Here is a 16,630-nt window from a genome sequence, read left to right on the forward strand (position 1 = left end):
AAATATACTTAATAATGATCTTAGGGACATGAGTTCAATATAATGGAACCCCAGAATTGAAGGAAATAACTGATTGTCATAAGTTGACCTCTGACCTCCCCATATATTCTTTGACATGCCTGTGCCTACACACACACACACACACACACACACACACACACACACACACACACACACACCAATAAGCAATTGTGAAACAAAATTTAAGGTTACAAACTCATCTAAGATTTCTCATCTGGGGAAAAATACAAATCACAGACAACATAACATGCAGAATATTAATCTCTGGACATGTAAATGAGGGGCGCAGCCAAGGTCTGAGACCCCAGATCTTAACTGGTTAAACTTGAGCTTGCTCCATTAAACAAAAGAGAAAAGAATGTATTGGTCTTGGTCTTCAGTTGACCAAGTATGTCAGCAGCCTACTCTCTTGGAGTACATTTGTTAACTCACTCATCTCCCCACATCACCCTCCCAGAGCCTACTAAGAACATGTGAGTGCTTACTAGCCACTGGATGTTCGTTCATATAAGTCAAGACCACTACTAACAAAATTCCCTCTTGATTGTGGAGGGAATCCATGGCATTGTGTCTGTTATCTATGATTTGTAGAATGACCTCTTGAGAAGCAAGGAATGGTGAGTTTCAGGGGAATGGGAAGTAGTATTTCATGGCCCATCACATTCTCCCAGTCTTCAGTGCGATTGGGAGCTAGCACTCTCCATGGACAGCAGAGATGTTTATGCATATACATAAATGTACTCTTACAGTTGTAGGAAGACATGCTTAGATTTACTGATGTAGAGCACTTTAAAATCAAATGTCTCTATAAATTTAAATCATGACTGATAATCTGTACTTATTTTGTTGAAAGATGGCTCATGAAAGTTCTGTAAGTAGAAACAGTGTTTACTATTTTGCCATAGACTTTAAAGCCATACATTAGCTTGGCCCTTAGGATTTGGTGAAAATTATTTAAACACTTCAAGATACAGGTTCATCAGCAGTACTATATTATCATAATTGTTGATACTACATTACTAGAGTAATGTAATGTACCTTAAGCATATATTAAAATAATATATTACATATGTGTTCAGTGTTGAAATGATGCCCAGTGCTTGGTGTTGTTGGATTCTACACCCACAGACAGAACTGAGCATGAAGCAAACATTTCCTAAAATAAATATCTTATATTTGTACTAAGCATGTATAGATTGTTCTCCAATGCCATTATTCTCCAAATGATGCATTATAACAATGATTTATACAGTATCTAAATTATACTAGGTAGTAAAAGAAGTCTAGAAATAACTCAAAGCATACAGGAGGCTATATATGACAATACTGACAGTTTAAAATAAAGTCTTGGACACCTATATGTTTTAATATCCATGGGAACTACTGAAATAGATCACCTGGATACTAAATAAGAAATATATTGTTACATACTATAATTTAGCAGTATCATTTATTCAATGCTGTCATGTTATCAATAAGGTAAAAATTGTTGGCCATTCCAATGGATTGCTAGATGGACCAAAAAGAACACGGCAAAAACAATGACACACAGTAATCTCTCAAAACACATTTGTCCCCTATATGAGATGCACATGATAGCAAGTAGCAGCACAGTTGTTCCTGTTATGAAGATACACACAAAACATCTACATACATATATTTGAAGTAGGACCCTTGTGACCTCTTTCCACATGGTTTTCCTTGGCCTATGTATGCATTGTCAGACAAGAATTTTTACCCAGCAGTCACTTTAGCCAATTAGATTTTTACAACTGACTAAGAAAATTCATGCTAAACTAGAAAATTCATGCTAAGACAGAATTTGGATTGGGAACTAGAGAGCCAACTGTGGAACACAAATGTGTAATTCGTTTGCCTTTGTTACTGCCTTAGAGAGAAGGAAGTTTGTGACAAATGGGTGAACTGTGTAACACTTCCATGTTTTCCTTTGGCCTGCAGGGTGACTTCACCTGGAACAGCATGTCTGGCCGCAGCGTGCGCCTGAGGTCAGTCCCCATCCAGAGCCTCTCAGAGCTGGAGCGGGCACGGCTGCAGGAGGTGGCATTTTATCAGTTGCAGCAGGACTGTGACCTCGGCTGTCAGATCACCATCCCCAAAGGTAAGGCCCTGTTCGCACTGTCTGCCTTTCTGTGGGGGGCTCTGCCAGTCAACCACCTGTTCAGCCAAAGCCAGTCTTCTCATGCCTGGCATTAACAGAGGATGGAAACTATAGCTTCTTAGTGGGTGGCTGGTATCCCTGTCTGTTTTGAAAGACATGTTCAAGCAGGACAATGTGCATGCCAGCTAATTAAAACAAACAAACAAAAAAAAACAAGCAAATAAAAAAAAACTATTAACTGGGAGTCTTTCAAAGGAAAGCCAGGAATATCTCAAAAGTCTCCTTGGCTTCCCATCAACCAAGGAGAAAGCTTACAGAGAGGTCAGCTACAAGGTTTGGAAGAAAAGCTGAGTCTGTCTCAATTTTATTTCCAGATCAACATCTTAGAAGAGTGCCTCAGGTCTGTTAAGTTTACAGGTTTGTTCTCATTCAAACTGAAAATCAGGGATGAGATGGCTGTGAACTCCTTTTGTAGCCAGTCTTTCCTAGTGTGTCTAGCTAGGACTTTGCTTCTGTGACACTTGAGCCACCTGGTGTGCTTGGTGCTTTGTCACAGGGCCTGAGTCCCATAAAGCTGAACATGGGGGACCTGGATTATTTCACTCTGTAGAAGTCTGTCTCTGATTGATTATGGTAATCTGCTAAGGCAGTTTTTATATTTTCATGAAGCAAAAAATAACTTGAGGCAGAATGGAAAACCATAATTCATTATGGAGATTATAGTAAACTTGTTCATAAAAAGTTTTTACCAATGCGCTCAAAATAAAAAGGAAAGCAGAATATAGACAGCAAGCTTTCTGAAAGGTAGACATGTTATGAATATTTATCCATCAAATAATAAGTCCATGAATTCATGTGTGTTATAGTTTATCTCAATGCTCCCCAGAGGTTCATGTGTTGAAGGCTTTATCCCTATTGCTGAGGTATGGCTTCAGGAATATGACTGGATCCCTAGGGCTCTGACCTTTATCAATAGGTTAATCCACTGACAAAAATCATGATTGAATGGACTACTGGGAGGAGATGAAACCACAGAAGATAGGAGTCAGTGTGATGGAGTAAGTCATTAGGGCATGCATATGGAAAGTGAGTCTGGTCTGAGCAAGGCCTCCTCTCTGACTGCCTCCTTGACAGAATGAACTGTGCAGTTCTGCTCTACCACAATCTTATGATGCTCTGCCTCAAAATAGGTTCAGAAAGAGGGGATCCAAGTGACCATGGACTGAAACCCATAACACCATATGTATTTGTTCCTTTTCAATTGCTTATCTCTGGTATTTTGTTGCAGCCACACATTGAAAGAAAACTAACTACCACAATATATCACATATATGTGTGTGTATAATGTTGTTCTCAAGTGGAGGTGATTTTTGCCTTCTATCTCCCAGAGGACGTCTGCCAATTTCTGTTCATGCATTTGATTATCATAATCTGGGAGAGGGTTCTACTTGCATAAAGTGGGTTCAAGTCAGAAATACTGCTAAATCACCAACAATACATGTGGCAACCTTTCTCAATAGTTATTATCAGGTCCCAAATATTCAAGGGCCAAGCAACTTGATCTTACACACACATATGCTCACATTCTGTCATTCACAGTACTGATAGGCCTATCTTTTGTTTTTGTTTTGTTTCTAAACTTGGCTGTACTAATTTAGGAGTCTAAAGACTAGAATCCAAGAATTCATTTTATCACCCACCCTCTACTCATACACTAGTCATGTGAACTTAGGTGTTTCACCTTTGCAATAGGAGAGTTGGTTCTTGATTTTACAAGGAGTAGCACAAAATTCTGAGTACAGAGTTTGCAATTAGATGATAAGTCTTAGGGCCATGCCTTGCATTTTCTTTAGGCTGAAATCTGATATTTTGTTTTGGGCTATTATGGAGTTCAGAATCATGATAGGAGGTGGCTATGTGTTAGGGAGATACGTATGCCAGTAATGGAAGCTGTGTTCCCTTGGCTTTTTTCTTAGTCCCCTGTTGCCATGATAGTTAATAGTCACCTATGCCATCCCCATTCTTTGTCATCCCATTTCATGTGAATCTCACACATAGGTATCCTCAGCACAGATGTGATATTCTCATACAGTTGTGGAAAATGTACTACAGTGACTAACTATCAGGTTATACTTACGTGTTTTACTTACAGGTTTTCCTGCCTCACCTGGCCTTGCTTTGCTTGTAATGTGCAGGAGAAACTTGTCTTCCCCACCCAGTTAGCTCACAAGTGCCCTATATAACCATCACCAATAATCCTATCTCCTTTTCATGAGCACAAACATTCTTTCCATTCTTAAAAAAAGTGAAAATTTTGGCAAATGTAGTTTATACTGAAGGGAATGATAACTTTGAAAAGGCTTTGAATTTAATGAAGGTAAGATAAGCTATCACGAAGGAGATTATTATTTGTAGCACTACTTTAAAACCTTTAATTTGGTGTTTCTCTTTGTTCCTGATTCTGGAAGAGGCCATTAAATTAAATAACCATTCACAAGTAGAACTGCTATAAAACTTGTTTGCTAGAATCTCTGTCTACAGCTACATTGTTCCAAACACCTTCAAGGAATGATTCATGCTATTGAGCTGTTATAAAATTTCACCAGACCATGAGGGATGTTTTCATTTTTTCTATCAAAATGAGAATTAATGGTTTATAAATAAGTTTTATTATTTGTGGAAGAAAGAAGTTGTGAATGAGTGGAAAAATTCAGCCATCAGACAAAACTTTCTGGAAATATTGTTTGGGGTAGGTGATTTATAGACAAGGAATAGCAACTGAGCTCTTTTGAATGTGTAACTAGTGCCAAATGCTATGATAGCATCTATAGGATGGATGTGGACACTTAGTCCCCAGGCAAACCCCCAAGTAAAAGTTCTAAACATTGTCAGATTCACCATGTGAATAATTTCCCCAAGGAAAATAAACACAACATCCAGGGTCTAGAACCTAAAGAAATAATACCATTCCTGATAAGACGGGAGACACATTGGACATAAAACCCTATTCAAACTCACATTTCCATTTCCTGTCACTTGGGGGATGATTGTGTGGGCTGATTTGTGGAGACTCAAGCTTCCTGGTCTCAGATAAAGATACTCTGGCATACTGTGTAGCTTCAAAATTCATCAGAGAAGGGAGAATTGAGGCTCAGGGTGTTGGGAAGTCATTGAGATAATTGCCTGGAATGAATGACAGTGGAGAATTTTACCTTGGCTAGAGCCATAATGACTAGACATTGGTTATATGGGCAAAGATTCAGGTAAGTTAGAAGATGGCAGGGGACCATGTAGAATTTGAGTTCACATTGCTTCTGTGCTTCCAGTGAAGTCAAATGCTGTTAGGAGTAAAGATGGGGAAGAGGTCTTAGAAGTGTGAGAAAGAGAAAGAGAAATTGAAGAAATAGGATCTAATGGACCAGCAATAATGCTGGATTTTAAGGAAGTTGAAGATCCATCTGGAATTAGTAGCTGGAAATTTAGAATGTAAAATAAGCTTACTGGCAGTTAGATATTGTTAAAACAAATACTCTTCATTTTACTTTAAATTTCTTATCCCTAGTTAGTCAAAGTCTCCTTCAATTAATATTAGAATGGGGTTTGATGAAAGGAGAGAGGTCCATAACTAATTTAAATGTGTCCATAGTCTGCAGAATGAGGGCACTCCAAAGCTGGCCACACCTTAATCCTACTATTAACATATTAGCTCACAGGACAGAAAGAATCTTGCAAATGTAAAACAGTAATATCCTTGAGATAGGCCAATTATCCTACATTGTCTGAAAGGGCCCAGACTAATCAGTTGGAAATGAAGAACCTTTCCCAGTCACAGTCAGGGAGGAAGGGATTATGGAAGGGTGGTCAGAGAAATGCAATGTTGTTGGCTTTGAAGATGAAACCAAGGAGCCATAATTGAAGGAATATATGTGGCCCTGGGAGATGGGAAAGTCAATGGAATAGATATTCTCCTAAGGTGCCGCAAAGGACACAGTTGTTCTGACATCTTGATTTTATCCCAGTGATTTCCATTTCAGACTTTACCTCCAACATTTCAAAGCAATAAATTGGAGTGTTTTATTTCTAAGTTTGGGGACATTTGTTACAGCAGTATTAGAAAACTAAAATATTATCCAAGGGAATCATTAAAATGAAAAACAATTGGGGTTTAAGTTGAATATTAATGGAAGATAGGATGCTTGCTATGGTCAGATAAGAATACTCAAATGTCTGAGACAGAAAGATTATGAGTTTAAGGCCAGCTTGGGCTACATAGCAAGCTCTTGAGTCAAAATAGGAAAACATATTTTTCACTCAAATTACAAAAATCAATAATGTAAAGATGCCAACTATGGTATTAATAATCTATAAACTGAATGTGATTTCAAATAGTAGCATCAATGTAAATTCTTGAAATTTCACAAAATTGGTCTGACCATAATTTAAGTCACTAATTGTATGAATGCAGTCAAGGGGGATCTAATCAACCTAACAGAGATTATTATTGCTCTTTTATTAAAGTATGCCATGTAACTCAAGCAATTAGAAATATATTTCACTGATACACAATAGAGGGGTAAGTAATTAGAAGATAACAGTTAAAAATGAACTAAAATGTGTATGAGAGCCTATTATATGACAAGCATGTATTGTTTTAATTATCAGGGGAACTTACGGAATATTATTTTTTAAGTAATGAAACAATCACTGAAGAGTTGGATTCTGACTTCTTACATCAAAATAAATTGATGTAAAAGAAAGAACTGAAGATAAAATGATGAATGTATAAATGGAGAAGAAAACATTAGGGCATGTCACTATATTATAAGGGCACCACTCAGAAAACATAAAAAGGAACAAATTCCATAGCATAAAAAATAGAGGGCTGGAGAGATGATTCAGTAGATAAAGTGTTTGCCACAAAATCATGAAGACCAGGATTTGATCCCTAGTTCCCACATAAAAGCCAGGCATTGTGTCGAGGAGACATAGCCAAGAAGCTGCTAGGAGCTTTCTGGCCAGCCAGTCTAGGCAAATTGATGAGTTCCAGGTTCAATGAGAGACCCTGTATTTTAAAAAGTAAAATAAGGATGAAAGTGATTAATGAAGATGCTCAGTGCTGACCTCTAACCTCCACATACAAGCACACACATGTCCATGCAGACCTGCACATGCAAAATACAGTTTTATATTAATTTATGTATCATTTGTGGTGCTTAGGATTGAACCCAGGGCCTTGTACATGAATAGCAAGCGTCCCACCACTGGGCTGAGCTGTATCTGAAGATATACTGGGAAATTAAATATTCTCCTGTTCGAGGGTCATTAAAATATTTATTTAAAAATACAGTTTTATTACATGTATAGCTTAAAAAGAAGAAAACATCTAGATAAAATGTGAACAAATTACATACAGGCAGCTCACAGCAAAGTGCAATAAACATAGATATTTTTATAGCCACCATTATATTTATTGGAGATCTACAAGCTCAACAGTAAGATTTTTTTCTCAGATTGTCACAGATCCAAAAAGTTGAATAATATATTTCATAGGGAAATGAACATTTTTCATATACTGTTGATAGGAGTGTAAATTATTGCACTCCAATTTGACATTTCAATTTGAAACAGCCCACCAATTTTTCTAACAGCATTTGTCATATTTAATATACTTACTCAATTAGTTAAGCTAGGCTAACAGCTTAGTGCCTTAGGAAAAAAATTTTCTTCCTCAAGCATCATTCAATCCAGATTGGTCAAAGAAAAGAGAAAAGTTGATTATGCTCCATGCAGCTACACAGATGCAGGCTTCTTGCATACTGTGGCCTGTCCCTTCCTTATATTTACTGATCCAGGAGATATAAAATACTAAATAACTAATAAACATTTTCATAAACTTTATGAAATGAGGTTACAACTTCTAACTTAAGATTTAGTGGCTTTCATCAGATGGTTTTCAGCAGGAGTAACATCTATCAGATTTCTCCCTGTCAGATGTAGAGAGATTGCCCCTATGGAAGCTACCAGGGTGATTTTTACTTCACATCACATGCGAGAGGTTATGAGCAAGTTAGAGAGGTAACTCAGTGGCTAAGAGTGCTTACTGCTCTTGCAGACAACCTGATTTCAGTTTCCAGCACCCATGTCAGGTGGCTCACAACTGCCTCTCACTCTAGTTCTAGGGATCCTACCACTGTTCTGGCCTCTGTGGGTGCACATACACAACTGGCATACACTCCCAATACACATATATTGATGACAATCGAGTATCTTGATCTTCTTGTGGAACTCCTAACAGTGGAAGCTGGGGCTGCCTTTTAATCTTTTTCTGGCTTTCGGGAACTTATTCCTCATATTGACTTGACTTGCCTAGCCTTAATACAACAGGAGGTGCTTTGTCTTACTGAAACTTGATATGCAATGTTTTGTTGATATCTCTGGGAAGTCAGCCCTTTTCTGAATGGAAATGGAGGAGGAGTGGATGGCAGAACTGGGAACAGAGGAGGGAGGAGAAACTGCAGTTGGGATGTAAAATTAATTAATTAAAGTATATACCTTACTTGTATGGAAATAACATAATGAAACTCCTTATTTTGTACAAATAATCTATACTGTTATCAAGCAACAGTGTATCTTACATGCAATAATAATGGCTGTTTGGCCTTTTATAGGAAAAAATACCAATGTCTAGTTTAAAGTAAAATGAAAATAACTGATTTTTTCCATAATCAGTATAAGACATTACTGTAGGTGGGGTGACTTAACCTCATTATATTTAAGTTTTAACGTAAAATCATTTCATAAGAAAGAAGTTACATATTCATTTTCTTTCTTTTTTGTTTTTTGTTTTTTTTTTCGAGACAGGGTTTCTCTGTGTAGCTTTGGAGCCTATCCTGGCACTCCCTCTGGAGACCAGGCTGGCCTCGAACTCACAGAGATCCGCCTGCCTCTGCCTCCTGAGTGCTGGGATTAAAGGTGTGTGCCACCAACACCCGGCACATAGTCATTTTCTTTAATTTAATTTATTATTTTTATTTCTTTTCCTTCTTGTTTAAGTTAATTTCTGGTATAAGATTTGAGAAAGATTTTGTTTATGAGTTTTGCAAATGGTATTAAATAGTTAATGGTTTAAGAAGCTGCAGACATGACCTGGCCTAGTGAAAGCACAGGGACCCCAGTTGTAAAGCTGGGGAACCAGCATTGGACTGAACCAAACCCTCTGAATGTGGGTACCAGCTAGGAGGCTTGGGCAGTCTATGGGACCTCTAACAGTGGAGCCAGTGTTTATCCCTAGTGCACAAATGGACTTTGGGAGCCCATTCCCTATGGAGGGATACTATTGCAGCCCAGATACAGGAAAGAGGGCCTAGGCCTTGCCCCAAATGATGTGACAGACTTTGATGATCCTCTATGGAGGCCTCACTATCCTAGGGGGGTTGTGAGGGTATGTGCAGGGCATGGGAGGATGAAAGGGAGAGTAAATGGGGGATTGATATGTAAATTAAGATTGTTCCTAAATTTAAAACAATGAACAAATGAAAAAAAAAAGCTGAAGACAATAGTCTAGTAAAGAGTGCCTGATTTTTTTTAAAAGCACCCTACACCTCAAAAATGCTCAATTTCTATGGCCTCCTTATGAAGCAGGTCCTTGTCATTATCCTTTACTAAAACCAGAATAAGCAATTGAACAAAAGAACAAAAATAGGTGTTCTTAGTATGTCAACAATACTGCAGCTGCTTTCAGTTTGTGACTTAGATGTCAGAGTAGAAAGTTAGAGTAACCTGGTAGACAAGAGAGGCAAACTTAGGTCAGTAGTTCTCAAGTTGTAGGACATGACCCCTTTGGGGATCTGACAACCCTTTCAGAGCAGTCACCTAAGACCATCAGAAAACACAGATATTTACAATACAATTCAGAGCAGTCACAAATTTATAGTTATGAAATAGCAACAAACAAAATTTTATGGTTGGGGGTCACCATAACATGAGGAATTGTATTAAAGGGTCGCAGCATTAGGAAGGTTGAGAAGCACTGGCTTAGGTTGTTAAGCAGTAATCTGGATAGCAAAGGTCCCTGTCCTGTGTTTATGCTATCTTTGCTGGAAATATCCAGCTGGAATGTGCTCAATATGTTTGTAGAAACTTTTGGTGCGCATAAAAGTCAAACTGAAACATGGACCAGAATCCACAATCTGCTGAAAATGCCAAAGGAATCCAGCACTACCAAATACATGTGACTTCTAGGCTTCAAAGGCCTCAAAGAGGATCTTCTGCTGCAAGGAGTTTTGAAACTAATTGTGCCTTCTTTGTATCCACCACACTTTCTGTGGTCCTCCCACAGAGGGTCATTACTTCTCATGGGATGAGGCTATGTATCATTTGCCTTTGGATCTAGAAGACCAGGTATAGGGCTCATAGACCAGTCAGCCTGTGAGAAGTGAATGAATGCATGCATAAGCTTCTTTAAAGTTAAGCCTCATCCTCTAATTCCCTATACTTGCAAAAAGCATCAGTCAGCCTTCTCTCTTCTTCCCCAATATATCCAAGAATGGGTTTGAAGTTACCTTAATGATTTCCTGTATCTTCACCCTGCACTCATTTTCCAACTTTAATTGATAGTCTCATGGGTTAATGTGAGGTTTAAATGTAGTAACAACCATAATGAGTTTAAAGCATCCACTAACATCTCATACATTCTCCATAAAAGCTATCCATCTCCATCAACATCATAATTATCATTGTCATTATTGCTATATCACTTTGTCATGCATCTGTGCTCAACCCTATATCTCATCTTAATTATAGTTGTGAACCTCTATTTCCTTTCTTTAACTCAGGATTTCTCCACTGATCTATCTATCACACCTAAAACCACCAGAGTAATCGTCAACCATGAAGCTTCTACTTTACTGAAAAAAAGAATCTCAAAGCTTCCTGATGCCTACTTATCTCACTGTTGAAATGATTTATAATACTATTTTATGTAAAAGAAGAAACCCATTTAGTTAACAGTCTATTATGATGATGCACCAAAGATTTAAGTTTCTGTTCTTGAAACAGCAGGCTTTTAACATTTGTCTACAATCTACATTGAGAAATAATACACCTTATATATCAGCCTTGGAAACACATGAACCAAACAGTACTCTCCTTATCAGAGATAAACTTGGATACTTCCTATAGAATTCTCAAATAGCCATTTCTCTTTAATTGTGTGTCTCTTCCTAAAACTCTTTTGCATGACCTTCTATACTTTTCTGATTCAATGGTAGATTTATGCCCTACAATTTGATCATCACACATTCTTGGAAGGCAAATAAAATGGAAGACAGGGAATAAGGAGGAAAACAACAAAAATGTCAATATGAATAATTTTTAATTATTCTTTGTTGAGGTTCTAGTGGACTTGGAAAGCCAGAAGGAACGTTTTATTTCTGTAGGGTGAAGCAAATGAAGCTAGGACTAGAACCATTCCCTCAGTGGGAGCAATACCTGGGAAGCTTTCTATATGGCTTCCCTCCTCTCCTTGGCAATAACAAGCTTCATACACAGCCCAAAGGAGATAGATATGTAACCAACTGAGGATACAGTGAGAAAAGATGGAAATTCACAGAATAAATGAGCCATAGATATAGCCTACTTCTAAATCACTTATAAAGTAAGATAAAGAGTTCTTATTTAAGCCATTTTATGAAACTTCCATAATTTTAAGTTAACTGCATCTTAACAATGGGTAATCCAAACTCTACTTTAACGTGTGTTTTTCTACTTTTAAGTCTAGCAGACATGTCATGTAATGATATATATATATATATATATATATATATATTATATATATATATACAAAAAGGTAGTCTCAGAAGTTTTGGATCTGTGTGTACAATTGATATTTGAAGTGTGTGTGTGTGTGTGTGTGTGTGTGTGTGTGTGTGTGTGTGTGTGTGTGTGTTTAAGATAGGGAGGGTAAAAGATATCTTTCCCTGTGGGCTTTACTTACTTCCTGTGGACAGCATAGAAATTCAAAACCTTAGTGTTAATAAAGAGAGCAGTAAACAATATAGAAAACTCTCTAGGAGGGTCACTCCCACAGATTGGCCCTAGATGTTTAGCGTATGGTTCTAGCCTTAGGTTTATTTTTGTATCTCTATGTGGTTCACCATGTCAAAAACAATTCATGTTCTCTATGTGTCCTAGGTAACTCAACAGAGAAAATATAAATATATAAAGTATATTAAAAGATTAAATATGATCAAGTTGCCTTTAGAGGCCCTTTTAGAAAAAAAGCTGCCTTGTTCATTTACTCCAGTTAAAGACACGAATGACACAGATTTTCTGGTAGGTGTTTTTGTAACATTCTTCTTGGAGGTTTTCCATAAGAGCTGAAGACTTTTGTCATGTCGTGTATAGTTCTCAAGTGTGTGACTCAGTACAACCTCATAGCAGTTGCCAGATTCTTTAAGTCACCTGCTTTGTGCTTTAGTATTCACAGATAGTCTTTCATGTTCTGAGACAATATATTTTTCCGTCCAAGGTTTTGTCTCTACTGGTCACAATGACACACATTTATATATGTGTGTGTTGGAGCACCACCCACTATTATACAAGGACTTAGCATCTTGAAAAAAGCTCTCATCACTGCAGCATCTGAAATATTCGGGCATCTTCTAAAGATTTTTAGACTGCCCTTATTATCTCCATTGTGATCACTGCCTAAAGTAAGCTTGATATTTGCAAGCAATACTCCATCCTTGAAATATGATCAGAATATTTCCTATTTATGGGGAGTTCTTGGTTTCTCCATGGGTAAAATCAAAGTAAATAAGTATCCATTGAAATTAATTGTGCTGTTTTTTAAAACTGATTAGGGTTTTTAGCTTTTTGAGATCAAACCTCCAAGATTATTTAAAATTTTACTTAGTATTTACAAGATGTTTACAAACAGAAAGCTCTGGAAGAATAAGTTTAAAAACTCCTCATTTAAGAGTAGCAAACTATAGTTCATGAGCCACCAGCTCAATGCTTGTTTTTATAAATGAAGTTTTATTATTAAAACACAGCCATGTACATTCATTCCTTTATTGTCTGTGACTTCATTGTAAGGCTACAATGGTAGAGTTGAGTAGGTTCAACAGGGACTAGGTGGCTCATAGAGTTTTAAAAAAATACTATTTTGACCTTTATAGAAAAGCTTGACAACCCCTGATTTAAATTATTACAATAGGAAGTCATAGCTATTATCTATATAGTTCAACTATACCATGCTACTCAGTTTAACTTCTTCATTGTTTGAATTTTAATGGTCAGAACTTAATAATTATCAGATTTTAGTGCTTATGCATGTGAATAAATATTTTGCTTTCCAAAATGAGATAGTCACTTCTTTGGTAGAACTAAACATAAAAGGTAAGTAATGCTTTATGAATTTCTTAAACAACTTATGTCACAATATATTCATAGATACACAAGTATTGTACCATATAGTTGTAAATATATAAGTAGTGCATTGAATAGATGATTTAATAATAAGATAATCTCCAGCATAGAGTCATAATTTTATTAGTACTATCTAGTTTGATGACTGACAGGCTAGAAACATTTGTCTGTAAAGAGTTATTTATATACAGATTTAGAGTTCATGGCAATCTGACCTCCCTCCTACCTACCCTATCTTAAACACACAGAGATTCAAAGTGTCTATGTAAGTATGCCTGGCATGACATGTCTGATGGACCTAAAAGTAGAAAATAATGAAGCAGTTTTAGATCTTCCACTATTAAGATACATTTGCTACAAGTTACAAAAGCTTAAATAAAAATGTCTTAAAATAGTATTCAACTTCATGAAGAGTCCAGGGATAAGCTGCTTCCATGTCTTACATGGCTTTCTATCTTTCTTTGCTTTTATCAGTGGAGCCTCTTGCTGATTGGCTGGCTTTCTTCATCATCATGGAATGGCAGCAATCTCTGGATTTGTTGTACTTAAAGTAGCATCAAGAGATAAGGAAGAGTACTGGCTTTCCAGCAAGTAGTTTTATGAGAAGGGAGAAGCATTTTTACTGTTGTCTACTTGTAGACTTCTCTCACTCCTCACTTCCTAGAATTGAAATGCCTACTGGTTCCTAACTGGGTAATGGCAATTAGGATGATATCATAGGGATTAGCTTGAATTTTATAGTATTTTATCAAAACTGAAGTGAAGGATCATACCAAGAGGCATGAAATAACAAAATGGGGTAAGAATGAATTGGAGTGAGTGAGTGGAGGAAAGAAGATAGACATGGATTTGATAATGACATCATCTAGTTCTGCATTCAGGTGATGGGAAAGAAAATAATCTAAGTTTTCATCCAATTGTGTCATCTTTCCAGTTACTGTGTCTAAGAGAGCTATTTTATGGGAGTAACTGGCAGAAATTATTAGGAGTCAAGACTTAAAGTTCATAGCTTAAGGATATCTGATTGGCTTGTCCATTATAAAACAAACGCAAAGTAGGTGGAATTAGTCCCTTACATAGGTCAAAAAATCACACTCCAAATAGGCACAACCATTAGATTTCATCTTATTGTGAACTACAGTCTTTGGCTTTGTAACAATTAATGAGAAAATTCTATAACTTGGGGATTTTTTTTTTCTTTTTAGAGTTTCCTTTTTAAAAACAGAGTCCGATGTAACCCAGTCTCACCTCTCTCCCTACATAACCAAAAATGATCTTGAACTTCTCAGCTTCATTTATTTACTTTCCAAGTAGTAGAATTGCAGACATGTGTCAACACCTCTGATTTTCTACTTGCTGGGGATCAAACCAAGGGCTTCTTGAGTCCTAGTGACCAACTGAGCTGCATCCCCAGTCCTTGACCCTGGATTTTCCTCTCCTGAGTTCACAATTCAAGGTGTCCTTTTAGATGAGTGTGACATTTTCTAGCTTGTGTTCTCCTTCCTACTTCCTTTCTTTTAAAGTCCAGGAAAGAAATAAAGCCAAAAGGAATTATTTGATAAAACTTTTTTTCTGGTTTGATGTTTAGAAACTTCTCTTTCTGAAAACTGTCTAGTTAGACTAAGTTAATAAGTGTCATTTTCTCTGTAAGGGTCATGAGATGAAAACTGCAAATTGAGAATCATGGAAGAATAGACTAGCTTCCAGCTTTGGAAAAGACACCAGCAATTGCTTAAGAAGTTTTTTATTTTAACTCTGATTTTTAAACTTATAGAACTTAAATGTGGAAAAAAAGACAGTGAATAAAAGAAAATATCCTTGTATGGTATAATTTGATCACGACCATTTGTTGAAGCAAGGAGTGATTACAAATAATGGCTAGTTAAGGCAGAACCATAGTTGGGCTTTTACGCCAATCTTCAAACCCTAAGATCAGCTTTCCTACCTCATGTTTTGACCGAATGAGGAGACATACTTAATAAATCAAGTAGCTTAATGATTTTGTGAAATAGGAAAACACTTGCTTTGAGATCCAAGAACCCATGGAAGTTATTTGTTCCTCTTGAATATCATAAAGAAAAATTTTAGAACTAATTGCCCTTACAAAATAATTCACACAACACAGAAAAGGATTCCTTTTTTTAGTGTTTAATTGAGCTAGAAGCATGGTGACCTCCAACAGTTGCGTCTCATTACAGCAGTAAGAAACTTACAGAACGTTCTTATTTTGTGACCACAGCTTTGTTAACTTTACCACCACTTCAGCATGTAAACTATGGGGATTAGTACATTTCACAAGTACTTTGGAGAGCCTGCAATCTAAGAAGAGGTATCTCTATTGCTTAAGAACACCATAAAACATTTCCTTCTCCAGGAAAATGGAGACACTTTGAAAACAGTTTCCGGAAGTCTGAGTCCACATGGTGCTATAAGAATGAAGAAACAAAGTCTAAGTCAGTGGAATTTGTGCCAAGAGAAATGAAATGATGTCGATATTCCAACATGCTATTTGTTTAAATTATAATTGATGGAAGAACTTCTGAAGATAGGATGATAGAGAAATAGATGTCTTGTTAATTGGGTAAAATAACATTTCTGGAAGATGCAATACCTGTGCACATACAAACATGCACAGTTGTTGGCCAATGTTTAATACATGGTGGGGTTATGTTGAGCTTGAATGTTTTTTCATAATTTTAAAACAAGCTGTTTTTCTTTTCCAGAATTTTTAGTTTTACTCTCTGGAACTCTGCTTCCCATTGAAGGAGGTATTACTCCATTCTGGAATCTGCTATAGTATCATGTTGGTTCACCAGTAGAATACTTACACAATAAAGCATTGGTTCTCAAGCTGTGGGTTGTGACCTCTTTGAAGTCAAATGACCCTTTCAAAGGGGTTACCTAAGACCATCCAGCATATCAGATATTTACATTGCCATTCACAACAGTAGCAAAATTACAGTTATAAATAGCAACAAAAATAATTTTATGGTTGGGAGTCACCACAACATGAAGAACTGTATTAAAGTATTACAGCATTAGGAAGGTTAGGAACCACTG

General features: G+C 36.8%; 1 protein-coding gene across 4 annotated transcripts in view; it reads left to right on the forward strand.

Annotated features, from left to right (window-relative positions):
* Positions 1-16,630, forward strand: part of Arhgap6 (Rho GTPase activating protein 6) — a 520,326-nt gene that overhangs the window by 433,750 nt on the left and 69,946 nt on the right. For all 4 annotated transcript variants that reach the window (XM_035449868.1, XM_035449869.1, XM_027431822.2 and 1 more), the window contains one exon: positions 1,981-2,140. In XM_035449868.1, coding sequence (XP_035305759.1) covers positions 1,981-2,140 — 160 coding nt within the window. The remainder of the gene's footprint in view (positions 1-1,980; positions 2,141-16,630) is intronic.

This window comes from Cricetulus griseus, chromosome X (assembly GCF_003668045.3).
Source record: "Cricetulus griseus strain 17A/GY chromosome X, alternate assembly CriGri-PICRH-1.0, whole genome shotgun sequence".
Lineage (NCBI taxonomy): Eukaryota > Metazoa > Chordata > Mammalia > Rodentia > Cricetidae > Cricetulus > Cricetulus griseus.